This window comes from Mustela putorius, unplaced genomic scaffold, assembly GCF_011764305.1.
Source record: "Mustela putorius furo isolate JIRA1106 unplaced genomic scaffold, ASM1176430v1.1 tig00000407_pilon_pilon_pilon, whole genome shotgun sequence".
Classification (NCBI taxonomy): Eukaryota; Metazoa; Chordata; class Mammalia; order Carnivora; family Mustelidae; genus Mustela; species Mustela putorius.
Window position 1 is genome coordinate 28928439 of NW_025421373.1, and position 26561 is coordinate 28954999.

At 41.8% G+C, this 26561-nt stretch overlaps 1 protein-coding gene across 2 annotated transcripts; it reads right to left on the minus strand.

Moving 5' to 3' along the window:
* Positions 1-26021, minus strand: HAVCR1 (hepatitis A virus cellular receptor 1). Of its 2 annotated transcripts, XM_004737734.3 has the most exons (9): positions 25925-26021; positions 22506-22563; positions 19925-20263; positions 16806-16889; positions 12450-12557; positions 9450-9505; positions 6006-6117; positions 4855-4891; positions 1-2697 (listed from the first exon to the last, which is right to left on the minus strand). In XM_004737734.3, the coding sequence occupies exons 2-9, from the start codon at positions 22549-22551 to the stop codon at positions 2583-2585; spliced, it is 897 nt and encodes a 298-aa protein (XP_004737791.1). In that variant the 5' UTR covers positions 22552-22563; positions 25925-26021; the 3' UTR covers positions 1-2582. The 2 variants fall into 2 exon arrangements, with proteins under 2 accessions (XP_004737791.1, XP_004737793.1); XM_004737736.3 differs by lacking the exons at positions 16806-16889; positions 25925-26021 and having other exon boundaries at positions 22506-23136.
* Positions 26022-26561: the final 540 nt, after the last annotated feature.

Genomic DNA, 26561 nt, shown 5'->3' on the forward strand with positions numbered 1-26561 from the left:
TTTTCAAAATGAAAACAAAAATATCTTTTATTAATGTGTACCCACAAACGAAACTAGTCACAAAGAGTCCCTCATACTATCACGTACTCATAAAATTATCTTAGTGATTAGCAATTAGTGAAAAGATTGGTTCTGCTACTCCTTAAAGACGTGCAGAATTTCTCAAGTTTAAATATCTTACTTACACCAGTGTCCTAAAGTCCCAAGATAGACTATGGAAAATGGAACCTCAATTGTCTTGAAGGATTGAAAACAAAACTCAATACATTCTACAAGATGGATATACTCACAGGAGGGAATTAAGTATTAACTAAACACCTCCCCTTCCTCCCTTCTCACCTGTTCATCCTCTACAATACACATTTTTCTACAGCATAAAATTAGCCAAATTACAAAGTATCAACTTTTCCAAAAAAGATACATTACTCCTGCTCCCCCCCCAAAAAAGTACCATATAGCAAAAAACATATGAATGCAACACCACTGAAATTATTTACTGAGCACTAAGGCTAAATCTATTATTGCAAACTCGACCAAAAAAAAAAAAGAAAAGAAAAAGGCAAAAATAAAACCCAAAAAGCTCTTTGCATTTCTGTAGTGTTTTCCACTTTCCAAAGACTAGAAGTAACATGTCGTTGGAATTACTGCTACACATCAATACAATTATGGGAATAGTTATGCAAGATAAGATTAGAAAATGCCAGCAACAGGATTCACCCTAATGTCATCCAGTGTTTCTGTTAAGAGTTAAGACTAGAACTCAGGTCCTAGTCCTAATTCTGTGTACCACCTCCTTCCCCACATGTTCTTACATACTGTTTCACAGAATGTTACTGGGTAGGCTGGTAGACACTGTGTTCACGGGTTTCAAGTAAGTTTTGGAAATGCTGGGTAACATTAATCAGACTCTCAGAACTTTTAATGTGCCATCATAAATCTCCAAGAAGGGTATGGAGAATAGAGCTGTCAGAAATTCAAAGTGCCAGTCACAGAGCAAGGGACAAATGTATGTGTGCAGGAAAGGCGGGGACTAGGGGAGGGGTGGTATATAGCACCATTTAATGGGGCCCTGACTATGTAGGAATGCCATCCAATGTTGCCAGTCTTTCCAGAGAAGCTACAAATCTAGGCTTTAATCTGAAATCTCCATGTTTATCATGTTATTTTGAATTTAAAAGAAAAACACTACAGTTTAAACAATAAATTTCTTGGACCAGATCATTTGGAAAACCCAGTATAGCATGTTTAACAATCCTATTTGCCCATATAACCTTTATTTGGAGGTCCTATCCATGTCCTAGAACCCCACAGACCAAAGCCAAAGATGTTGTCTTCAGAAATAAACAAACATCCTGCCCTCCTAGACCACTATGGAGTAACTCTGAACCCTAAGCAGGACTTCTTTCAAGGTCTACTCAGATTGAAATTAATACCCAGCCTCCTTAACTGTTCATGTAGCAAAGCTTCTAGTGACTAAAGATATCCTCACCATTAGCCTTTGCTTAACTCTTGCAAAAACCAAAAATTTAACTGAACTGTGAAAAAAGGGAATAGCACTGAACTGTTTTTACTATTTTAAAAAAACACCCTTCATCTTTCCAGAACAATTTTAAAATTACAGTTACCTAAGGACAATTTAGAATTTTGATTGAAATTAGTAACATTCTCAAACAACACTGTTACCTTTGCAAAATAACTTTTCTAAAGCAGGAAGCCTTTTAACCTTCCCCCTCTTTTTCTTCTATTTCTTTTAGCCTTTTCCCTTTTTTCTTTTATTTATTTCTGCCCTGCCTCATTCTAAAAATTAGTTCAGAGAGCATGACAATCATATATACAAATGCTTGGAACTGTGGAACTGATGTAGCAGAAATAGCATGCAATAAATCACAGGGCAACTGATTTTCTTTCCCTGGTATCTACTTGGTCCACTCCCTACCCAGTTCCTTCTAACTGCTAAAACACCTACCCCGGGTCCAGGGAAAACCTTAATACTGTGTATTTCCAGAGTCATGCGAAATCAGATTGACCAGTAGTGGTGAAATCAGATTCACTTCTATTTCCCCATGGGGGAAATAAAGACCTGTGTACCCCTGTGATTTGAAAGCCTCGGCGAACCTAAGAAATGTTAACATTTGGAGTTACAATGTAAAAAAACAAGAGATTATCAGGAAACTGCTTCCAAGTGAAGTCCTTTAAGTCCCACATCAGATCTGCTGATTTTAACTGCTAGTCTGCTTTTCTTGACAGCTTTGGTGACCAAAGTGGTAGCTCTTCCCTCACTGGTGAGCATTCTTGATGGAGATAAGGTTCATATGATCCAAAGAGAATATGTAATTATAAAGTGTTCACATTTGGGAGAAACAGTGAATTAAGTTTTAGCATAAAAAATTAGGACTCTATGGCCAATGAGGGTGACTATACACAGATGAACCAGGCACTCTACCCAACATAACTGACATGTTAGACTATCATTGGAAATTAACAGAAAAATCATTCTAGGGCTTACAAGAACTCTGACATGATGGTATCTTGTCATTGTCTCCCACAGTTAAGGACATAAATCCTTAGAGGGCCACTGGGTCTTAATCCATGACATAAACATTGTCCTCAATAATGTAGATATTGTCTTCTGCTCGGATGCCCACTTCGGCTGCACTTTGCAAAGCTCCAGTCCGAGGGTCATTCATGCAAACCATGCTACAGAAAGAACAACATGAGTCTTTTAGGAAAAGCAGACCACCTCTAAAGGATGACAAGCACATTCATGTAGATGCAGGCAAGGTTGGGTATCTGCAACTCCCAGAACCCTATGAAGTGAATAGGAGATCCATATTATGTTGTAGGAGAGCCTTTTTAATAAGGAGGTAGAAGATCCAAGCATTCTCCTTGAGAAAACTCATGCGATAGGATACAAAAATGGAAAATCTAAGAAGGCTGGTCTCAGACATCAAACTGAAGTCCTAAGTCAAGCTGCATATTCTCAAGAGTAGCTAAGAAATGGTTTGGCTTCTGTTTTTCTAACTGTGGACCGTACCCTTCTGGAGAAGGTGATTCAATTTATTTAGCGGTCTACACCCTGCATTTAGGATAAACCCAGAACACAAAATGTATCAGAACATGTTAAATACAGTAAAATACTATGTGTGTACTGGTTCATGGTGTCAGCAATCTCACTGTTTCCGTGATTCGAATTTGAAAGCCATGGGTTAGTCAACGTTCCTGACACATACAGTCATACGGTAAGTGTACAGAAAGGTCATGTGTGCCATCTGGATACAGCTGCTGTTTTATAACTGGTCAAGAGTGCCTGTTTGCCTGCCCAGAAATGTTCATGGAACATACTGAGGCTTTACTCAGCTCTGATCTTTAAGCAACCACTCATACATGTTTGAGAACAGGTTTGGTGTGAGGAGCTTAAAATGAGTCAGTGTGATGGAACCGCAAAAAAAAAAAAGAGAGAGAGAGAGAGAGAAAAGTCACAAAGAAATGCTCAGGGTTTTTTGCTCTTTTTTTATATTTATATTTTTTTATATTTTGCATTTTTATAAAATGTATTTTATATTTTACTAAAGTAAGTATTTTCTTTTATCATTAGGTGATAAAAAAAATCAGCCATTAAAAAAAAGTTAGCGGTGAAAGGACAGAGATCAGCTAAAAGGATGCTGTGTGTCATGCTTTTCTGTGGAATAGGAGCAATTGCTTTCCTCCATTCTTGGACGCCCATAGTCAAAAGCTTCTCTAAGTATGGGTGTGGGACTCTAAAAGATCAAAGACTGAGTTTTTTTTACCTGCCATGTGGTGTGCCTTTGGATGTCACTTAACACTTCTAAACCCATTTTCCAGTCTGTCAGCTGACAGTAAGTGCCTCTCTCGAGGGTGTATTGTTACAACAGGCATAACTGCCGTCATAGAAAGCATAGAAAGCGCCGAGCATTGTTCAAGGTGCATTCAGCGGATTGGCTCATGTAATTAACTCAGATCTAGGAAAGACTGGGGGCAGTCAGTCAATGAAAGAGAACTAGAAATAATGTGCGGCAATCTAAGAGGGATGGGTTTTGAATTGAAGACCTTGCTTTAAGGCCCAAGTTGTATGTACCAAACGAAGCAAGCTACTTGGATTTGGAAGTTAGTAGCAGCTTCCTACTATTACGACTATTCTAGCAGAGGACCACAGACCATATGCAAGCAAAGGGGATTTAAGTTTTAACTGTGCAACAGGATGGATTTACAAAAATTGTAAATTCCATTGCCTATGGGTCTAGATAACCAACAGCCTGGAAATGGAACAGCAGGGGAAGACAGGAACTATAGAGTGGGAGGCACTTGCCTCACCACAGTGCCTTTGCACTTCTTCAGCCTGGAGTTGTCGTCTTCCACATCTTTACAGAGCTGCCTTCTGTTCCTTGGGACTCCCACAAATAGCCCATTACCTTTCTTCATCTTCCCCCATGGTATTTGTCTAGAAGCATAAAAAGGACTCTGTTTATTTGCTTATGGTTCTGTCTGTTTGCTCATCTCTTTGAAATATAGCAGACCCTCAATAAACAAAGCAGAGTGAAATTAAAGAACAAACCAAGCAACTCATTCAAATGTTCTGTCAAACAAAATTTGTGATCTCCTGCTCTAAGAGGTTAAGACTGAGGTGATCCTTCTGTAACAGGGGAAATTTCAGAGAAATATAGAAAGATATATCACTAGAAGTTGTGTCTAACAACCATTAAACCAGATTTAATGGCTCACTAAACCAGATTTTCAGAGCTTAGGAGAAAAAGAGAAGGACAGAGAGAAATCTTTCTTTATTTTTGGCAGAGTAGAAATACCAAAACGTACTGATACAAACTCTTTCGAACTTACTTTAGTTGTTCCAGCTTGTTTCTTACGCAGAAATATTCTAAATTGGAAAAGAGTTGAAGAGAAAATTAAACACTTTGAGATCTTTTTTAAACAAGTATATTATTTCTATTACTTTCCTATGAACAAAATCTGCACAGAGATAGAGCCTGAAAAAATAAGTTTAGAAGGAAAAAATGTTTTTTAAAAAAGGGAAAAAAAAAACCCAGACTGGACAATTTCCAAATTACTCTGGTAACTCCTTTTGAATCAGTAAGACCCAAAGACATCTCTTAGTATAAAGTATTTCATTTTCATTAATGGTTTAGTATATTCACCCACATGCCCAGGCTTACTTTAACACAATTATTAATAATTGAATTTCATTTAAAAAATGAATCTTTCATAGGAGACAGGCTACATACACACATACCACACCCCAAGTGCAAACACAGCCACACACACACACACACACACACACGTGAACATGCAGAAACCACACACACACACATACACACACACAGCAGACACATCCTCAAACACAACTGCTGGATGGCTACCTTTTTTTTTAAATTTTATTTATTTGACAGACAGAGATCTCAAGTAGTTGGAGAAGCACAGAGAAAGAGAGGAGGAGGAGGAAGCACATTCCCCGCTGAGCAGAGAGCCCAATGCGGGGCTCTATCCCAGGACCCTGGAATCATGACCTGAGCCCAAGGCAGAGGCTTAACCCACTGAGCCACCCAGGTGCCCCTGGATGGCTACCTTTTGAAGCCCTTCTAGCCTTAGCCCTGAAATCAGTTTCTTGTCCAATGTTTCATCTGCCTCTCCTGTTAAGTGGGTCTTGTAAAACTCAACATTATCATCCCTCATGGGGACAAACACTGGTTTCTGAAAGGAGTGAACAAAAGGACTGAACAAATCATATATATAATAATGGCGTGTTGCCTTCCAAATCCCAAGTCTACCCAAAACAGTCTCATTTCTTTAATATTTAATTCCATCTCTGGAGAATTTATATTGCATCTTTCTCTTTATAGGCCAGTAATTTAAAAAAAAAGAGAGAGAGAGAGAGAGAGAGTTTAGAAAACAGAAATGTATGTGAAATCTCAACCACATGGCTGTTGGCATTGAGAACCCTTGCTCTGTTCCCACAGATCCCTGAAGTAACTTACTTTTGGTAATCACGACGACCAGCACAGCGAACAATACCACAGCAGTAACACAAATGCCGATGTACAGTCCCTTACTGGTGGTCGTCCACGGATTCTGTGCCAGCAACACATGCTGAGGAAACATCGGTGCATTGAAAACACATCTTGTTAGAGTTATGGATACAAGACATTCCTTAAGGGGCACCTGGGTGACTCAGTCTGTTAAGTGTCTGACTCTTGATTTCGGCTCAGGTCATGATCTCGGGGTCATGAGAAGGAGCTGGGCATAAAGCCTGCTTAAGATTCTCTCTCCTTCCTCTCTCTGCCTTTTCACCTCCCCCTGCCCCGCCCCGTCCCACCCCACTCCATGCTCTCACCCTCCCTTCCCCCCCCCAAAAAAAGACGTTCCCTAAAATAATGAACTTGAACCCATCTATCTTTGCTGGCCCTTGGCTATTTCTGGCTCAAGAAAGGTAAGACCAAGCTCTCTGAGACGGTAACCATATGGTGAAATTCAAAGACCATTTAAAAATTCAAAATGTATTTGGGGATGGTAGAAATGTTTTATATCTTGAGTGGGGGGTATTTACATAGGCATGTGCATTTGTCAAAACTTAAACTGTATGCCTCAAATGGGTATACTTTATTATAGGTAAATTGTACATATTTTTAAAAATCAATAAGGTATTTCCATTAAATATATCCTGATACAAAAAAAAACCCACAATTTTTGTTCATATATAAGCTGGCCTGGTGATGGTATCTGAACGTGCTAAGTTACTGAATCTGGTCTTTGCTTAGAGACCTTTTTTTTTTTTTTTAAAGCTGTAATTCAAGATTCTTTGTCTAAATAAATGGACTTGAAAGTAGGTATTCACAGACATGGCCCTCATTAACAACTACCTGAGATGCTGTTAGCTGGGTGGAGATGCAGAAATTTGTTTAAACACCCTAGTGCAGTTTGTAAGAGCTCACCACGTTCTGGAATAAGCCTGAAATACGCCAAGCGTCACACTCAGCCCTTTTACATAGCTTAGCTCTAATTCTAAAGACATCCCAGTGGGTAAGTATTCAACAGAAAAGAAGACCAGAGAGAAGTATCAAGTCTTTTCCTGTATAAAAGTTTAATTTCCGGAGTCAGGATCCCCTCTCTTCAACTTAGTTGCTGTGTGACCTCAGACAAGCTATTTAGCCTCTCGGAACCTCTGTGTTTGTGTCTGTCAACTACAGATTAAACAGGGTTCTTGGCAAAGCTACTTTCATGTACTCCCTGATAATACTCTGAAGAAGGTAGGGGATAAGGGAAAGTAATTAGTGTTTGGGCTTAAAGGGGAAATGGCCAGGGTCTGGGAGGTTAGAGTGGTGTTGTTGTTACTTGACCAATGTTGGGGGGGAGGGTAAAGCGGTTAGATGTAACATGGGGCTGCAGGAGGGAGGCTTTGCTTTCATTTTTAAAAATACGACATAAAAACTGAATGTTCATTTTAGAATGTGCAGCTAAGCATGAAAAAAGGTAAACTAAAACCAACCATAAACCTAACTTCCAGCACAAACACTATTACTATTTTTCATTATATATTCTTCTAGAACTTTATCCTCCTAGTGTTTCTCTTAACAGAAGCAATTACTATATTCAATATATGCTACTACACACACACACACACACACACTATTTTAACAGTTGCTTTTTCCCCTTAACAATCAGTACTGTCTTCCCATGTCAGTAAACACACGGCAGTGACTACATTCTTAACGGCAGTATGCAGGCACGCTTAACTAAGTAATTAATCCGTTATTGTTGAACATGTACATTGTTTCTAGCATTTTCATGATTATAAACAGCAACAATTAGAACAATTTTTCTCATACATCTTCATGTACTTGTTCAATTCTCTCCTTAAAATAGAGTCCAGAAAGCTGACCTTCTGGGTCAAAACATATGTTGCATGATTTCAGGATGTGGGGGATAATACCTCTCAACATCTTCAGAATCGAGACACAAAAGGCCCATGATTTCACTGCTGCCTGTTGTGAATTTGCTTCTAAATCGCTACTACTCGCTCCTAACCATACCTGTCTACAGGGAACTGAGATCAAGAACAATTTCACCACTCAGAAGGTTATTTTTGTCTCTTTTGTTTTTGTTTTTTTTTAATCCAGCATTAAGTCTAGCCACATAGCAATAGAAGAATCATTTACATAGTGGTTGTTCCAACATTTAGTAAGTATCTACAAATTCTACCCATATCCATCAGATCAATCAGTGCCCATGCCACATAAGTTGTTAAAAATTTTTATATCACTCCTATGTAGTATTACCACTGAGGTATGTGCTATAAAGCCATCTGACGCCTTGCTAAATAACCCCACCATGCCCGAGCTTGAATTTCTTTTATCATGGCTGTGTTGTCATTTCTCACTACTTGAGACCAGAAAGATTATTCTCACACCTCCAAACTCTTTTTGTTTGCTGTTTCAGAGAGTTATTTGCACATACTAAAAGCAAACGTATTTCTTCCAGAGGAACCAAGAGAAAAAGTCCTACTGATAAACTTGTCTAACTTATTTGCAAAGATGAGACTTTGATGAGCATCATGAGACAAGGACCCCTTAGATTTTTCTCAAGATCACTATGGGAAAAGTATAAGAACATCTTTCAAAGTCACAAGTTTACTTGGGGTGCCTCAGTGGCTCAGTCCTTAAGCATATGCCTTCAGCTCATGTCATGGTCCCAGGGTCCTGACATTGAGCTCTGCATCTGGATCCCTGCTGGGGTCCTGCTTGGCTCCCTGCTCAGTGGAGAGTCTGCGTCTCCTCTGGCCCTCCCCCTTGCTCATGCTCTCTCTCACTCTCTCTCTCGAATTAATAAATAAAATCTTTTTTTTTAAAGTCACAAATTTATTTAAGATGTTAATACCTTAATATGTCATCATACGGGGAGGTTTATGTATAGAAAAACTCAACAGTGGCCTCAAAATGTCTATGAAGGACAGCAATTGGGTTAGAAAAGAATATGAGAATCCACTTAGGCAACTACATGTTCGCTGACATAGTATTTTTGTTCTGGGTGGCCTCCACTCCATTGAGTCAAAGTGTGTTATTTCCTTAATGATAACTAAAGTCTTCCTCGGTCTATCATGTTAACTCCTTCTCCTTAAAGTTGTTCATTCTTTCTTGCTAATTTCTGGACAGGAGAAAGTCTGTAGTATGTGTTATGTATGTTTATGTATGTGTACACAGAATACAGTATCATTTATCAAACTCTAACAAACCAGTCCACCTGTATGAACTTTTCAAATTAATTAAAGTATTCTTATCTGAGTCAAATTATTTTCTTATTTTTTTATTTTAACTAGTAGAATCAATTTGTGGGCTAGTCTTACAGAAATATTCTCTAAATGTAACTTGCTTTCAGGGAGACATACAAGTGAATTCAGCTAATAAAGCAGGAAGAAAAATGCTTACAGTTTGATTGCTATGCCAAAGGCCATCTGAAGATTGTGTCACAGTGCCATTCCCATCTGCTCAACAAGAAATAAAATTAATTATAATTACAAAAAATATTGAATTTTCACTGTAGACACTAAATATATTCACATTGCCTTCCGGTGGTGAAAGAAAAGTTGAATAATAATATGGCGAAATGCTGCAGACACTGCAGAAGTCATACCAAGTTACTAAGCTGTATTAATTTATCCTCTAAGGTTGTGTTTCTTGACCATTTTGTCTTGGACCCTTAAAAATGGACACTGTTGGGGCGCCTGGGTGGCTCAGTGGGCTAAGCCTCTGCCTTTGGCTCAGGTCATGATCCCAGGGTCCTGGGATCAAGCCCCGCATCGGGCTTTCTGCTCAGCAGGGAGCCTGCTTCCTCCTTTCTCTCTGTCTGCCTCTCTGCCTACTTGTGATCTCTGTCAAATAAATAAAGAAAATCTTTAAAAAAAAAATGGACACTTTGCCATCTTTATGGGGAAAAAATGCACGCAGACACAAAGTTTGATCTACAGAATTAGGGAAATCGCAGGGGCCCATCCTTGGAAGTGAGTTAAGAATGTCGCTTAATGGTAGATAATCGGTATTTTCATGCCAGCTAAGAACCTGTCAATGAGTTTCCAAAGACCACATGCACATCCAAAGATCAGGACCACTCTATTCCCGAATGGACATTACAATGGTTTTATTCAGAATGTGAGTAAAATGTACTAAGAGATCTAAAGCAGGTGGCAATGTAACTTCTCCATTATATGCCAATGTGCCCAGACTTTGATCCAGAAATATTTTATAAAATATGTTACATCATCTGTGAAACTAATATATCTTATACTGCCAAAAATCCTAATATAAAGGATATTATGCCTTAAAGCTTTGACTATTCAAGTTTTACTACGAGAGTTTTGAAATACTGATTTTGTAAATACAGCTAGAATTATAAGCTGTAACAGTACCCCCCTTATGAAATTGTAGAATTGGATGATGTACATTAAGGACTGAACACTATTATTAGGTAAATATTAGCTGTTATTAATTATTACGTTACCCTGGAAGGAGCAGCAGGGAGAGAGAGACGCTGTGCAATGTACCTCCCAAATACCACGTCCTTCTATGATCTTTAACATCTGGGGGCAAGTGCCACCATCACGCCCGTGGGCATGCAGTCAGTGGCAGGCTGTGGAACTGGGAGCTGCCTGTCTCTAAAGCAGAACTATTGGGCTTCCCTAATCTAGCAACAGCAATCAAGGAGACCTGCCTTCAAAGAATTAAGTGAGAGAACGTATGACAGCTTCCCGGCACATCCCTCTATCCAGTGTGTGTGGCGGCCATATGAGCACCAAAATCCCTTCCAGCCCAAATGAACATTCTTCGCTCCTTTGAGTCTTCAGTTCGCTGAAGGCTGACACAGGCACAGTGAGGATTTGGCTCGAGACCCTCAGGCACACCGCCAAGGTGGCATCGATCGCTAAGTCACAGGGGAAGCAGCTGCTCCCATGTCTGTTCCACTGTGGAAAGCTCTACCTTGATCGGGTTTTCGTCCTAGGATTCCCGATTCCGATGTGCTTGCCACTCGCACGGGAAAAGCGTGTGGTGCGGCTGCTTCCCCCTGCTGCTACCTTGTGTTTTTCTTTATTTCCACTTTGTTTTCGTGCCCAGAAGCAGTTCCCACTAAGGATTCCACTTTCAAAACCAAATGTCACCATTATCTAATCCCAGCTGAACAGGTGCCTCTGTGAATCTCGCTGCAGGTCCATTTTAAATTAACCAGCTTCCGGGAATGACTGGCAAAAGGTAAGCCATGGCGGGAAGGGGGAAGGCCCTACTGACTGGAACTCCTGGGCACAGTGAGTCACAGACATTACAGAGGAGTCTTCCAAGGTTGAACCTGTTTGGATTCAGCACAAACACAAGCACAGGTAAACCAGCTCTGCATTACAAAGGGGTTCAGCCTGTGGCACTCCCCAAAATAACCTCTCTGGGTAACGGAATTATCTGAGGCAAATGAGACCATTCAGCATCACCTTTTTCTACCACAGGAAAGACAGGCGAATCTTGGGTTTCAAATAAGCAAAGATTATATGAAACCTGCCCAGAATGGGAACAGTGGGACCAAAATTGGAGAAGACGATAGACAGTCCCAGTGGACATGTGTCTTGGGGCTGGTGCTGATGTCCTCAGCCCATCTCAAAGTGTCCACATGCAAGTCTCACAGGGTAGCAGGGGAGCCTCCTAGATGTACTTAGGGTCTGGGTCTTCGATGAAGCATAAATATGGTTGATCAGTTTGGTTTGGATACTGGAGAGCTGGATTTAATTGATATATGGCTCTGGCCCAAGACAGCAAGCCCACTAATAAGTCTGGAGTAAAGAGCAGTTCATCTGATTAAGAAAAATAGTGCTATGCATGTGGGTGTGCCCAAATCATACAAGCTCCCTGGGCCAGTGAGGTATATGGATGCTAGACTTGAAGAAAAGAGCCGCAGTTGCTATTGTATCTATTACTTACCACCTTTTAACGAGGTATTAGCGTTTTCATCTCATATAATCCTCAAAAGCATCCTACAGGATCCTTGCTATTCCGTCCATTTCACAAATGATAAAATCTGATTCTAAATGAGTAAGACAGGGGCACCTGGGTGGCTCAGTAGACTAAGCCGCTGCCTTCGGCTCAGGTCATGATCTCAGGGTCCTGGGATTGAGTCCCACATCGGGCTCTCTGCTCAGCAGGGGGCCTGCTTCCCTCTCTCTCTCTCTCTGCCTGCCTCTCTGTCTACTGTGATCTCTCTCTGTCAAATAAATAAATAAAATCTTTAAAAAAAATAAATAAATAAATGAGTAAGACATTTTGGCTGACTGCAGTGGCCAGTATCAGCACTCCCATCAGATGTGCCTTATTCGGAAGGCGGTCTTTTACAACGTCTCAGCAATTATCAAAATGTGAGGACTCCCAAGGATCCAGGAAAGAAAAAGGAGTTACCGGTGGGGCAGGAGTACAATGGTGAATCGGTGGGCTGTCTTGTGCTCCTTTCCCGTGGCCCAGTAGGCTGGGTTCCTGCTGTCTGCCTGGCAGAGGATGAAGTAGTTTCTGGAATGAAAAGAATGAAAGAACTGTGCTCTCCTTATAGAGGAACACTCCACCCTCAACAAAAATAAAAAACAAAACTAACATCAGGAATCACCATCCACTTCCCAGCAGTGCCTACAGCCAGCCAGCCCCTGAAGGCATGCCTCATACACACCCACTTCCATTCTTTCCAACTTCCTCTTAGAAATGTACTCAAAGATGGCCTTGAGGCACTAAACAGCCATCTATGTGTGGTGATTTCTGATCATGAAATCTGATTTAGATAATGATCTGGAGAGTTTATTAGTATCTAGAGTTATTTCACAATTTTTCTACTCCCAGGATCTCTCTAAATGTCCAAAGCCGACAACAGCACACCATTTGTAGGACATCTAATTAAGCTTTTATTCCTACAAGTAATACTTTACTTTCAGAGGAATAGGGCATGGGAGTTTGGGCTAACTCCCAGATAGCCCCATCTAGATTTCCTGGCCTTATTCAAGGTCCACATTATGCATCCACACATTTTTCCAGGAAGGTACACATATGGATCAGCACAGAACACATACGGACATTACTTAATTCCTTGAGGTCTCTTTCCAGGTGACAACACTGTCCAATGTCTGAACTTTGGTGATAATTAACAACTCTCAAAGCCCTGTTCTCAGTGGACCTTGACCTGGCTCCTTCAGCACTGGCACTCTGGTCACTCCTTTTGTAAGACTGATTTCCCGTTGTTATCTGACTCATCTTCAGTTTTGCACCAAAAATCTTCACTAAGAATTTTCCAGTAGGGGCCGGGTTTCCCTTTCCTTTCTAAAATCACTCCTTTCTAATATCTCACCTTACGTGTAGCTCTGATCACTTTGCTCTCTGTGTATTTTCTTAACATTTTAAATATTTCATTTTATATACTTTCCTCACAGAGCACCAGAAATTTTAGACCATGTTAGTGGTGCTGGCAGGATAAGAACTCCCAAACCTGGGCTTTTCTTCACTTTCATTGGTCTTTCTGTTTTCCCTTCCCACAGTGGTCTCCACATTTCAACATCACTCTTTCCTGTGTTCTGAGCTATTTTCCTGCTTCTCTCTAATGCTCAAATCTGTAACAGGGTGTAACTCTGTTTAAGAACTAAGAACAGGATGACAGTGAAGTCAGGTGATCAGAATCGTTACTCAACTTGCACGGATGTGACGATCTCTTGGGCTTAACTTTTTTCCCCAAGTTTGTGTATTAGCGGGCATCTTTTCTCCCTGTCTAAAACAATCAACCCAACCATGCCATGAATATTTTAGGCAACTAGGATACAGAAGAGACACTGAGCACAGAAAGAGCATGGATGGTTTATTAAAGTGGTTTATTAAAGTAAAATAAATGGTGGTTTATTAAAGTAAAGATAAACGTTCCCACACTGGATCTGCTCCAGCACACACCTCCTTCCTGTTCAACTCAACTCAAACTCAGGAGAAAACCATCAAGACAAGGATAAGTCTTAATTAGTACTATCCCTGAGAAGGTCACATGGACATACTGGCCAACATTTTTCTTCTGAATCTTTGCTTTAAACATGCATGTTCACCAAACCAAGGCCACTAATCCACCCCCATTTGCAGGCACAAACTAAGTATTACAAAGCTAAATCGATACTGAGAAAGTCAAGTGTGTTCAGCTGCCTTGAATGAACAAAACTGTTTTTCTTACAAACTTTTATGGCTCCCAAATCCCAGTTTTAACCTAAAGCCCCGTCTTCCAACCTCAGCTCAAGGCCCAATCCTTCAGATCCCTCCTGATTAAATATACATGTGGTTCAATAGGGGTCCAGGGAAATCAGTATGTTCCACCAGATTTTTCTGGCTAAGAGGTTGTGACATCTCTGGTCCACAGAATCCAGCCCCACTCCAAGGGGTCAAAGAGGCTTTACAAATCTCCACTAAAAGTTATCTTTTTAATCCTAGAGATAGAAAGTTTGCACCTAAACTTGTCCTCAGAATGGCAAGCTACTTTTCTACCTTTAAGTCAAATTATTCTCCATCTGTATTAAATTTAAGCCCTTATTTATCAGAAGTTTAAAGTATCAACCAGGTGGTCTGAATGAAAAAAAAAAAAAAAAAAAAAAAAAGATGTGTAAGTTCTAAGTCCCTGAAGTCTTTAAAACCTGATGTTTACTTTTTCATCAGTATAAATAGTATCTTTTGTTATTTCCATGCTGCACAAATCAATTAAAGGATGCTGGAAGCAAAACTGTGTAAGCAGACTGACTGCCCAAAGACAGGGTAATGGTATTGATGAAGTTCTAGAACCTAGGTGAGGTTCAGTGGGCTGAGGTCCAGAGCCGATGACCAAGAAAGAATTCTTGAGACATCTTGGGTGCAAAATGGTGGTTTATTAAAGCACGGGGACAGGACCCATGGGCAGGAAGAGCTGCTGCCCCGGGTTGTGAGGGATGGCAGGTTATGTACCCTGTAGTTGGGGGAAGGTGAGGGGAAGGGAGGTTTCAAAGGAGCTTTCATATGCTAAAGAGGGCCTAGTTGGTGCCGAGAGACCAACCCTGTCTTTTAGCAAGCCATTCGCATTTTTGCTATCAAGCGTCTTTGTTAGTGAGACTTGGGTTTAGAAGAAATTTAACTCTTATTTAGGGCTGAGGAACTGAGTTATTTGCCTCTGGAAATTGTGCTATTGATAAGGTAACTTCTTTGTTTATAGATCTCTAGGACATTTGCAAAGCAAGGGAGACTCCTGTCGGGCAAGGTGTGATCTCTGCAAGTTAACTATTTGTTTCTTCGGGTGGTCAGGGGTGCCTGAGGAATGCCACACACATTACCAAGGGGAGGGGAGCCGGTGGAGAGGGGGTGCAAGGTGCCAGCCTTTGTTTTGTTCTTAGCCAGCCTCGTGCTCCCTCATCAGTATGAAGGATTGTTCAGTGAGGATGTCAGATCAGGACAAATTCATCCAAACATAAGCGCTGTGCTCATGGCAGAAGGCACAATCCAGCCATTAAAAGCACATTCCCAAAATTCAAATTAATGGAGATTCAAGTAGTTTCTACCCATGTAACTTTCCACAATGAACTCAGACTCTGTGCCTTAGTTCTCACAACTATAAGAAGGGACTGAATCACACGTATAGTGCATCCGGGTCATCATAAGAATTAAGAGATATAATACTCAAAAAGTACTTAGCATGGTTCTGTCACACAGGAAACAAAGAAAATGTTAACTTCACTGAAATTTCACCCTCAAATGGAGGTCTGGCTTTAGAATGGTCTAACTGATCTCTACTCACAGCTCCTTGTAAGAACAGAATCTCATTACCTGGACCCTTGTTCTCTGACATTCCTATTTTTTTTCTCAAAAACGTGGGCTCAACTGGGCCAAATCCACTCCACCCTCATTAGATGTCTATTAGATGTCAATGATGTGGCTTTTTGGGGGGTGTTGCTAATAATCAATGCCCTGGAGAATCTGGCCAAAAGCTAGGAGTTCCCTTGCTCTAAAAATGATTATCTATAAAAAGGTGCATATGGTTTTGTAAGGGCCTATTCAGCCAGAGCGGCCCCACCCCGGTTGAACTGCCATTTTGTTGTAAAACTTAAATTGACCTTGCCCAACCCCCCACCCCCCCACCCCCACCCCTGCCCAGGGGAACTTATTTAAAAGCAAGTCCAGGTAACCAGTCCCAGGTAACAAAGTCCAAATACTAGGGTGGGTCAGGCCAGGTGGAGGTATTCAATCAGTGGGGGTGCACACTGGGCCCCGCCCTTTGGGCACCTTTTGGGCGCCAATTCTGAACTAGGTGATAGGCTGGTTCAAATGTCTACTAGGGTAAATTGTAATTCAACTGGTCGCCTAGCATCACTGTGGAGTTTCCTGTGTGTATTACAATCTCATTGACCACCTGTGTGTGGCCAGGCCCAACCACATGGCCTTTGCTCTATAAAAGTTAGTCTGAAAAGCAGGGAGGGGTCGTCCTCTCTGTAGGGGCATCCCCGACCAGTCTGGCTGACGGTCGGTCTGATTCTTGAGGCTTGGCACGAATAAAGCTTTGCTTGACCTTTGCTTTGTATCAGTCTCGCTCCTTTAATCATGGGGTACCCAATTTTGGGGGGACCGAACAGTTTGGGACAGGGGTTCACAGACCCTGTGAAGCCCATGCTTGGAACCCAGGTAAGAACCTTTACCCTAGACTGTACTTCTGCCTTAACACAATGCCTTGGACAGGCTACATCTTCTCATTAGAAGACTCGGGGCTCAAGAAACACATTGGTTTACCTGGCTTGAGGTTCTGCGTGGGTGCTGGCGTTGAAGAAGTAGAGGTAAAGACACTAGGTGACGTTGGAACACTGGTGACCTCGGCTGGAGTTAGAAACCAACATGAAAGCAAGGATTAATCAAGCAGCAAGAAACAAGAGCCTTGTGCTGGGCCCGTGACTAACACAACCAATGAGAGGCTGTCCCTGGGCAGAAATTAGGCATTAATCTTCCCTGAACTGAGAGTTCTTGTCATCGGTTAACTAGAATCTGTGACAGAGGAAGGCTTTGAAGACATACTTGCAAAAAGGAAGCAGCTGCACTAAAACGTATATATTTAGGGAGGTTCAGAGGTGAAAAATGTCACCTGGGATTTACACTGAAGCACTTTGAGAAGACCAGTCATGCATATCAGATTTATGTATCTCCATAAACATCTGTGAGGTAAGGAAAATGTCCAGAGCCTGGAGCAGCCTTTATCCTCTCCGTGGTGAATGACTAAGACTTCAGTAGGAGTTCCCACACCTGGAATGCTTGCCAAATAAATAGCATTTAGTCCAGTCAGGCCTGAGGGTGACATACGGACAGAGGGACCTGCGTCCTAAATGAGGACTAACTCACAGCCATTAGCATATGCCAGATGAATCACACAGATAAGTTACATTTGGTTAGAAGGTAAACTAGACCTTTTACAGTTCCTTCCAACCTAAAATATAACAACAGCTAATACCATACCATCGTTGACTTTCCAGATTCTGCAGCGGCATAGGATTCCAAATCACTTAGTGGGGGTATCAGAGCTACCCAGATGGAGCGAAAACCAGAAGTTAGCCCCCACACAGGGCCTGGCACTAAAGCAGGGCTAAGGAAGGACTGAACCAAGAATGTATACTTTTGCTCTCACTGGGCACCCTTTTCTCTGCAAGAAGTTTCCTTACATCTTGACCTAACTACAAAAGAAAACCACGTCTCTTAAATAGGGTTCACTTGGTTTGCGAACTTTTCTTTCTGAAAGATGCAATTTAATTTAGAATCTGAAGAGGAAAACACTTTTTTCAACAAATATCTGTGAGTGTCGATCATAGACAAAGCATTAGTCCCAAAGCAGACGTCAGCGAAGTTTCTGGAAAGGTCGAGACAGTTAAGCTTTAGGTCTCGGGGGTACTTGCTCCACTCCCCGTTCAAGGGAAGCCACCAAAGACAATATATATGCATGGCTGCTCAAATAAAAATGTGTAAAACAGTGGGACTATTCTGTAATCTGATCTACAGCCCTGATCCCCAGGGCTAGGGTTTGCTGACCCTGATCTAAGTTGTAGTTAGTGACTCAGGAAAAGAATACAATCCAATCCCCTCCTTCCGGTTTAAAATCTAATCTGCAGGGGGAAAAGCACACATGCAAAACATCTGATCAAAGGAGAGTAAGGCCAACAATAAAGAGGGGTAACCTAATCAAACTGTCTAACCAGCTTGTTTTCTTCAGTTGGTAAGTATTTTCCCCAGGCTGAAGGGAGCAAACTGTACTGCAGATGCTGGTACTAAAAAAGCCTGAACAGAAGTTTGAAGAGTAAGCTTAGCCAGTGAAAACCACAAGCAAACTTAAGCAAAGAATTGGTTACTGGAGGCAGAGTCTCCTTGGCTCAGTTACAGACCCTCTTCCCCCTTGACAGAGCACCGGCCTTATAAGTGCCCACCTACTAAAGAATTTCGAAGCACTTTAAAAGTGTCCTACTCATTTCTCTACTAGGTCAATTCCTAACATTCAGCCATACCAATAATAAATTTTACAAATCCAAGAAAGTTGTAATCATAATCCCTTCTCCACAGAAGAAGCCTCTGTCTAGAGCACACGATTATCACCAGCCTCTTTTGGCTTCCCTAAATTGCTTCCCACAGTTGGTTTCCCCCGCGGTCAGCTAGTTTCTCCATCAGAACTGACCTTATGTCGCTCGTCTTCACAAAAGAAACAAACCAAGTCCAAAAGCTGGGAGATTGCAAAACCAAGTTCCCAAGTTCCTCTTAAGAAAAGAAAGAAAGAAAGGGAGGGAGGGAGAAATAAAAGAGAGAAAGAGAGGAGGAAGGGAGGAAGGAAGGAAGACACAGAGTTTATTAAGGCCACAGGTATTGGGTTTTATTGCCAGTATCAGAGCTTAGTGGTGGGAAATGCATTAGGAAGGAACACCAGAAACTGGGAAATCCCAAAGAATCCACTCTATTTATCCAATGGTAAAGAAAAGGAGGATTTTCACATCAAGACACATTTTTAAATTTCATCAAATTCTTAAAATCAACTGGTGAATAGTCATTGGGATGTAAATGTTTTCATATTGCAGTATTGTCACTTTAATTTTTAAACAAGCAACTTCATGATAGGATATGAAATATGCCTCAAAAAATCCCAGGCAGGGCAGGGGGAAGGATGGAACTATATATCCCTTTACAATGTATATGCAACTAGACTGAGCTGACGATTGTCATACCTGGGTGCTATCCCTACTTGACAAGACCTCGTATTATATTACCTATTCTATATGTTTGAAATTCTCCAAAACAGTTTTAAAATGTTTAGGACATTGGAAAATTCTTCTAAAACATAATCTCAGAGAATAAAGGGCAGTTCTTTAAGTTAAGCAAATTCAGCTTGGTAAGAATGTTCACTCTATTTCACAATGGAACATTAAACAAACAGTAACCAACTAGCATTTTTTTAAATTTATTTAAGACAGAGAGACAGAGATAGCACAAGTGGGAAGACAAAGAGAAGCAGGCTCCCTGCTGAGCAGGGTGCCCAATGCAGGGCTCAATTCCAGGACCCTGAGATCATGGCCTGAGCCTAAAGCAGACAGTTAACTGACTAAGCCATTGAGGCGCCCCTGAACCAATGAGCATTTTTTAAAACCTGCTTTAGGAGATAGTTTGCGAACTGGGAAGATCCTCTCCCCTATGGTCTTGCTCAAGATTGGTTCTGAATACTTCATTTTATACCAATAGAAGTTATTCTACTTTCCAACAGTTACTGAAAAACAAGACTCAAGGAACCTCCCCTTTCCCGATTAAAGGAAGAGAAAGTCACTACCAAACAGGAAACATCTCAGTTCACCCACATGAAGTGATCAAAGGAAGACAGAAGACAAGCTCACCTGGCTTTATCTCCAGCGACAGGGTGCGTTTCATATCATTGAACCACCCCCTGTGCTCAACACGGCAACAGTAGAGACCACGGTCAGTCTGGGCCACATTCTCTATGGTCAAAGACACATTCCCTCTTAAAATGTTTCCCTTTAGCTTATAACGTGGGTGTTTCCGAACGGTGACATGGGATCCATTAGTCCAGACCACTTCATCGGAGCAACGGGACATGGGACAGGCCCCTCGACCCCAGCACATGGTAGTGACTCCAGGGGCTGTTGAGTAGGTGCAGGGCAGCGTGATGGAGTGACCCACCACGCCAATCACTTGAGTGTAAGAAACTACAGCATCTATAAATAAAGAGAAAACAGAGCATGAGGACTCCATCTTTTAACTTTACATGTATTTTCATGTTTTATTTTACATAGTTTATTTCATTTGTAATCATAGGACTTTGCATCTTGAATTTAAAAATTTTTTGTAAGCCTTTTTACATTAACATACTCTTTAAAAGCATTATTTATTTGATATTTGTGGATAAAATATAATTTAAGCTTTTTTTCCCATATTTAGGATTGTTTTCTAACAGCACAGACGTCTAAGAGAAAAGCTACCAGGACAAAAGTCACCGATATTTTCAGCCTCTTGATGAACGTGGCCAAATTTCTTTCTAAAAGGTTTGAACCAATGACACTCCAATAATACATGACTCTGTATTTCATTCTGTGTCTGACAGGTATATATGCTTATTCAGTAGGTAAGACTTGTGGCTTTCCTCCTCCCCCAGATTCAACCACTGCCTCAATTGAAATATGTTTGAAAAATTCCATTGCATCCTAAGTTTTAATTTTTATCCCAACTTTTTAAACGGCTATTGCAAGTGAAGTCACTGCACAACACCTCTCTTGTAAGAAAAGCCGAGCTCATGTTTTGTTTAAAGCATCACTGGCTTTCATCTGCAACAACATGGATGCAACTAAGCAAAGCCAGTCAGAGGGAGACAAATACCATATGCTGTTATTCATATATGGAATTGAAGAAACAAAATAAATGAACAAAGGAAAGAGAGAGAGACAGAGAGCAAGAGAGATTAACCGAGAAACAGACTCTGAATTATAGAAAACAAGCTGATGGCTACCAGAGGGGAGGTGAGTAGAGGGATGGATGACAAAGGTGGTGGAGACCAAGAGCCCGCTTATTAGGATGAGCCCTGCGTAATGTACGGAACTGCTGAGCCACTTAGGTACACCTGAAATGAGTATCACACTATGTTAACTATACTGGAATTAACATAAAAAACGGATTTAAAAAAAGTATTATTGGTTTAAAGGCAGAAGCCTAGTAAACTCTTCAGAAATCAACTTTTAGAAAATAGGTTTTTCGGGGCACCTGGGTGGCTCAGTAGGTTAAGTGTCTGACTCTTGGGGTCAGCTCTAGTCATCATCTCAGAGTCACGAAATCAAGCCCTGCATCAGGCTCTGCGCTCTGAGATTGAGATTGAGATTCTCTCTCCCTCTCCCTCTGCCCCTGCCCCTGCTCACACTCTCTAGCTCTTTCTAAAATAAATAATTTTTTTAAAAAGAAAATGGGCTTCTAATACTTCTAGAAGGAACTGCGGTTTACCATGGTCTTTAGAATCAGTCTAAAAAAATCCAACAGACCCCACCTCGTAAGTTGATACTCGCCCCACAACTGCGTGAGGCCCACTTCTCCCATGAAAACAGAGAACTGGAAAATACTCAATCATATACTAAATTATGCCACTTAAAAACAAGAAGTCTCTCCTGGAACAGTGGTATAAAAACTCCATGATGCCAAATGCAGTCAAGGTAGCCCTTAAAAGAAATCAGGAATTCCCCAACCAGTTATATTTAGAATTGGGCTATGACTTTGGGAAATACTCTGGAAATAAAAATGCTCATGGTTACATAAAATAAGAAAGTAACTTTTTCACTGAATTCCTACAATATTTTATTTTGCCTAATATCATTTTTTGATTACAAATAAAATTTGTTAATCATAAAAATCAAGCTATGCAATGTAATAAGAAATGAACTTTCGCCCATACTTGGACTTCTGGAGATTATTGTTTTTTAAATTTCAGATTATGTTTATTCCTAACTTTGTGAAATAAAATATATTTAAAAGAAACAGTTGCACATGATTTAAAAAAAAAATACCAAAGGACACAAGATAGTTTAATGAAGGACTGGTATCCTTTCCATCTGAGCTCAGTCTCCTCTCCCCATCCCCCCCAACTCATGCTAACACTGTTACTATATTTTTACATACACTTAAGTAGTCCATGCTCATACAACTATCTAACCCCCTTTCTGTTTGTTTGTTCAAACGCAAATGGCAAGATATGACACACAGTTTATCATACCTGGTTCACTCACCCATGGATTTTGAAATTCATAGCATTTAAGCAATTTCTTTTGAGTAAGATTTAGCCTGGATCTTTGCTTACCAGCTGACCCACTAGCTTCCACCAAAGCCCAAGCACATCCATCCTCCTACACCACACTCGCACATCTCCTACATTCTCCCATCCTCAGGGCTTCCCAGACCCCAGCCCACCTATTTGCTTACCCGTCAGAAGTAGCAGGAGGCCTGAGATGGCTACCCAAGGTTGCATGATGGTTACGGCCTGAAAGACAGAAAAAGCAGACTGGTAGGTGTGCACCTCCCCAGATGGTCTTGGAACAAGTATTAATTCTGAGTTTGCAACTTCTCCTTTCACCCTGACTGGGTCAGTCACATGAGCCTGCTCCGTTAGCGATGAGAGACCAAGCACAACAGCTTCAGGTCTCCGTCAGCTCTGGGATGGCTGATCCTTCTGCACCTTGCAAGGGACAGCAGACCCTCAGGTTCAGCTCCTTCCCCAACAGAGTCCAAACTGCCCCCTGATGCTGACACAGGGGATAAAGGGAGCAAGCAGGAAGGAAACCAGAGGCAGTTTCAAAGACAGAAACTCTGGGCTCTGTAGCTAGGATGGTCAGTGCCCAGTCTTCATCATACTGTCAAGTTTGCCAGTAGCAAGAATTCATAAAGACTGTGAATCACTGTGTCCAACCATTCATGTTACAGGAAGCGATGACTCAGACTGTATCTTACTGAGTGATGACAAGAGAATGCTTTCAGGAAGCACATTCTGGACCAGACTTCTGATCCCAGGTCTGCCACCTGAGAAGCTGGGGATCCCTGCGGGTTACTGAGGCCCTCCAAGCCTTGATTTCCTCATTTGTAAAAACAGCTCTAAAAATACTTGCTCTGTCTCCCTCAAAGGATGGTTATAATGAGCAAAAGGGATGTGGGAGACCTTTGAAAATGAAACCTAAATACGCACTGACGTGAAGCAAGGTTTTTGGAGAACTTTCTATGTAGGGGGCTCTATGCCAAGCACCCACACGCACTTGATGCTCACAGACCCCCTTAGACAGGTGTTGCTACCAACCTCATTCATGGAGGAGGAAACTGAGGCTTGGGGAGATTAAGTGAGCCGAGGTGCCAGCCCAGGTCTTCTGACTTTTGCTCGTAATTATTAAGCCATAGACGTATGTGTAAGCCTGCCTAGTACTTCATGAACTGCCCTTCTGGTCCAGAAATTCAGTCCCTCCCTCCCAAGGAAGCACTGATGCTCCATCTCTAGGCCACCTGCAGCCCATCTTGGGCTTCGTGGAAACGTGGATGGTGGGCTGGGTATGTGGCGCTGGGTCCCATGCTACCTGGAAATGTGACCCCAAGACTCCAGCAGTCTCCGCACTTGGACAAAGATCTAAAGCCTGATGAGAGACCACGCACAACAGCTTCAGGTCTCCATCAGCTCCATCAGCAAACCGGTGGCCTAAAGACTGTATTTGGCCCAGAGAAGTACTTTGTACCATGATTTTTAAAATTCATTTCTTAAGGAATGGCCAAGATTTGAAAATCTAGAGAGCATGTATGAGAACTCAACTTTTCGGCTTTGTCAGGAGATACGGTGAGATGGCCGTTCATGGCCCATACCACCCACCACCCTTAGAGTGTGCCCCTTCAAGCCTGCTGCTGTGCCAACCCTGGGGATGGGAGGGGGTGGGGGTGCGGGATTTGGTGTCTGAAGAAGGCCTTAGCTAGAGCAGGCCCTTGCTTTACACTCTGTTCCACCTCCATGAACACAAGCTCCTTCCTGACACTGGGACATCACAGAAGCTGTCCCTGGGCCTGTTTGCTGAAATTCACCTCTTCCATAAAACAGTTGTACTATCTGATCCGTAAAAGCCCTCCTAGCTTTTCAGTGTTCCACACCTGAACCCAAATAGGTAACAAGATGAGTTCTCCCAGGGGAAACACTCATTTCTGGATACCCACTTTGTTCTTATTCTCTGCCTTTATATACTTGGAAGGAATAAAATTGACCCCTACCTTGACCACCACCAAAAGTCAGGGGACAAATTCTGAAATGCCTCAAAAAGAATTAGGTCATACCTTATATTAATTAATTTGGGAGGCAAAATATGTCATGATTAGTTTTGTTATATTCAGAGATTCAGCCAAAGCCCACCAGGTCAGTGATAAGGATTTTTCTAATTTAATTCGATCCTACTAGTTATTATCCATATATGGAGACTAATGGGACATGACTTAATAAACCAAGAATGAAAAAACCCAGGATTGTGCAATCAGGTAGAGAGACAGGTAAATAAGCAACTAATAAAACTGGACAGAATGATGTAAATGGTAAATATATAATTAGATTGTGTCACTCTTCCCCTTACAACACTCCCATAGCGGTCTCAGAAAATTTAAAAACAAAAGCACTCACTTTCTACCCAGATGTACAAAGTCCCCCACAGTGATCTGGATTTCTTCTGCGTCTCTCTCCCCTGCCACATGGTTCCCACCATTTGAGATTCTTTCAAATGTGTCCCCACATTAGGACTTTTCCCCTAGTGGGGCCCTCTGCCTTGATCCCCATTCCTTTACCCCATCAGTTTCAGATTTCTCCTTTTCTTCTCAACCTCTTCTTAAATGTCGCCTTCTGAGACATCCCTCTGTCCCTCTGTCTAAAGGAGCCAACCAGTCACTCTACTACACTCTCCCATTTACCAATGCAGCATTTATTCCCTTGTTTCCCTTAATTGTGTGTGTGTGTGTGTGTGTGTGTGTGTGTGTGTGTCTGTTGTCCATCCTCCCTTTCTCTTGTACTGTTAGAACCTTTCACAAAGATAGGGTTATTCCAGAACATGGGTGTTATGCAACATAGTAGCTGCTAGCCGCATCTGACTACTGAGCACTGGATATGTAACTAGTACAACTGTACTAGTTGTAACTAGTACAACTAGTACAAGCATTTTTTAAAAAATGCTTAATGTAATTTAATTTTAATTAATTTAAACAGCCATGCATGGCTCTGGTCTTAGAAAATACTCAATTCTAGACCATAATCTCCTCCAAAATGGTATTCCTACTGTATTCCTGAAACACTGTAAGGGATCCAGTTAGTACTGATTAAATATACTAATGGAAGCACAAAGGCATGGGGGGGTGATCATTCAGTGACTGGGGTGTGGGGGCAGGGGAGACAGGAGGGAGTGGCAGAAAAATCCCTTAAAAAAGCAACATGTAAGGTTCATCATCAGAAAATGGGGGAAGGGCAGAGGGTGTTTTAAGTGGAAGAAATCATGAGCAAGAGCCACAATGGGGATACAGAACCAAGGTTCTGAGTGGCCCACTGACTGTACAATTTTGTAGGACTGAATTTTCTGGCAAGTCCATCTCCCACGACAACCTCTATTGTATCCTAAAGGCCCTCCGACAGCACAGTTTTGTTCTGTTTTAATTTGAACCAAACAACCTCCATGATCACTACTCTTTAGTGCCAACCTTGTGACCCCTGGAAGGCTCCATACCGAGTTAAGGGGTAAGGCCCAATGGGTGACAAGGCTCAGGCAGCAAACATGAATTTCCAGCTGCTTCCTCTACCTGAGGAGTGGCCAGCAGGTGCACCGAAGTGATGGCATCAGGCTTACCTTTGAGAGGGGCTCTGGAGCTGCTACGTTGAGAAGCACGAAGACCTGTCAGGAGACTTTTGGAGCATGTCAAGAGAGAGGAAAGGATAAAGAGTGGATCGTTCAGGCTCTAGATGTTTACAAAGCAGAGCAAACAGGATTTCCTACAGGATATGAGGTGTAGGCGCTTGAACATGACTCCGAGGGATTTGGGCCTGAGCCAATGGACCAACTGGAAGTGCCACCAACTAACCCAGGGAATGCTGCATGTGATGCAGGCTTGGGAAGGACCAGCCTGGATTTTCAAAGTGTTGAGTTTAGGGGGAGGCTGTTGGGAGTTCAGGAGATGGGTCTAGGACAAAGATACGTATCTGGGAGTCATTGGTACAGAAATGGTATTTTAAAGTCATAAACCTGGACGAGATGCTCAAAGGAATGCTTGTGGCTAAGGATTAGGTGTGGCGGGGGGCGGGGGTGGGTGCCTTCCCGAGAAAGTTGGAGCAGGAGAGGCACCAGCAAGCACACAGAAGCAAAGCAAGGAGGTGGGAGAAAAAGCAAAAGATCAATGGGATCCCGCAAGTCAAGTGAAAAAATGCATCCGATGAAGAGGCAATGATCACGCAGCAACCGTTGCTAAGGCAAAGGATGAGATTTGTCC

What these genes read in the sequence shown, in the direction of transcription:
- HAVCR1 (XM_004737734.3), bottom strand. Translation starts at nt 22,551, where the DNA reads ATGCAACCTTGGGTAGCCATCTCAGGCCTCCTGCTACTTCTGACGG. An exon ending in GGTCGTCGTGATTACCAAAA is followed by an intron (nt 4,892 to 6,005) that starts GTAAGTTACTTC and finishes TTTCCAATTTAG; the next exon opens with AATATTTCTGCGTAAGAAAC. An exon ending in AACAAGCTGGAACAACTAAA is followed by an intron (nt 2,698 to 4,854) that starts GTAAGTTCGAAA and finishes TTCTTTCTGTAG; the next exon opens with CATGGTTTGCATGAATGACC.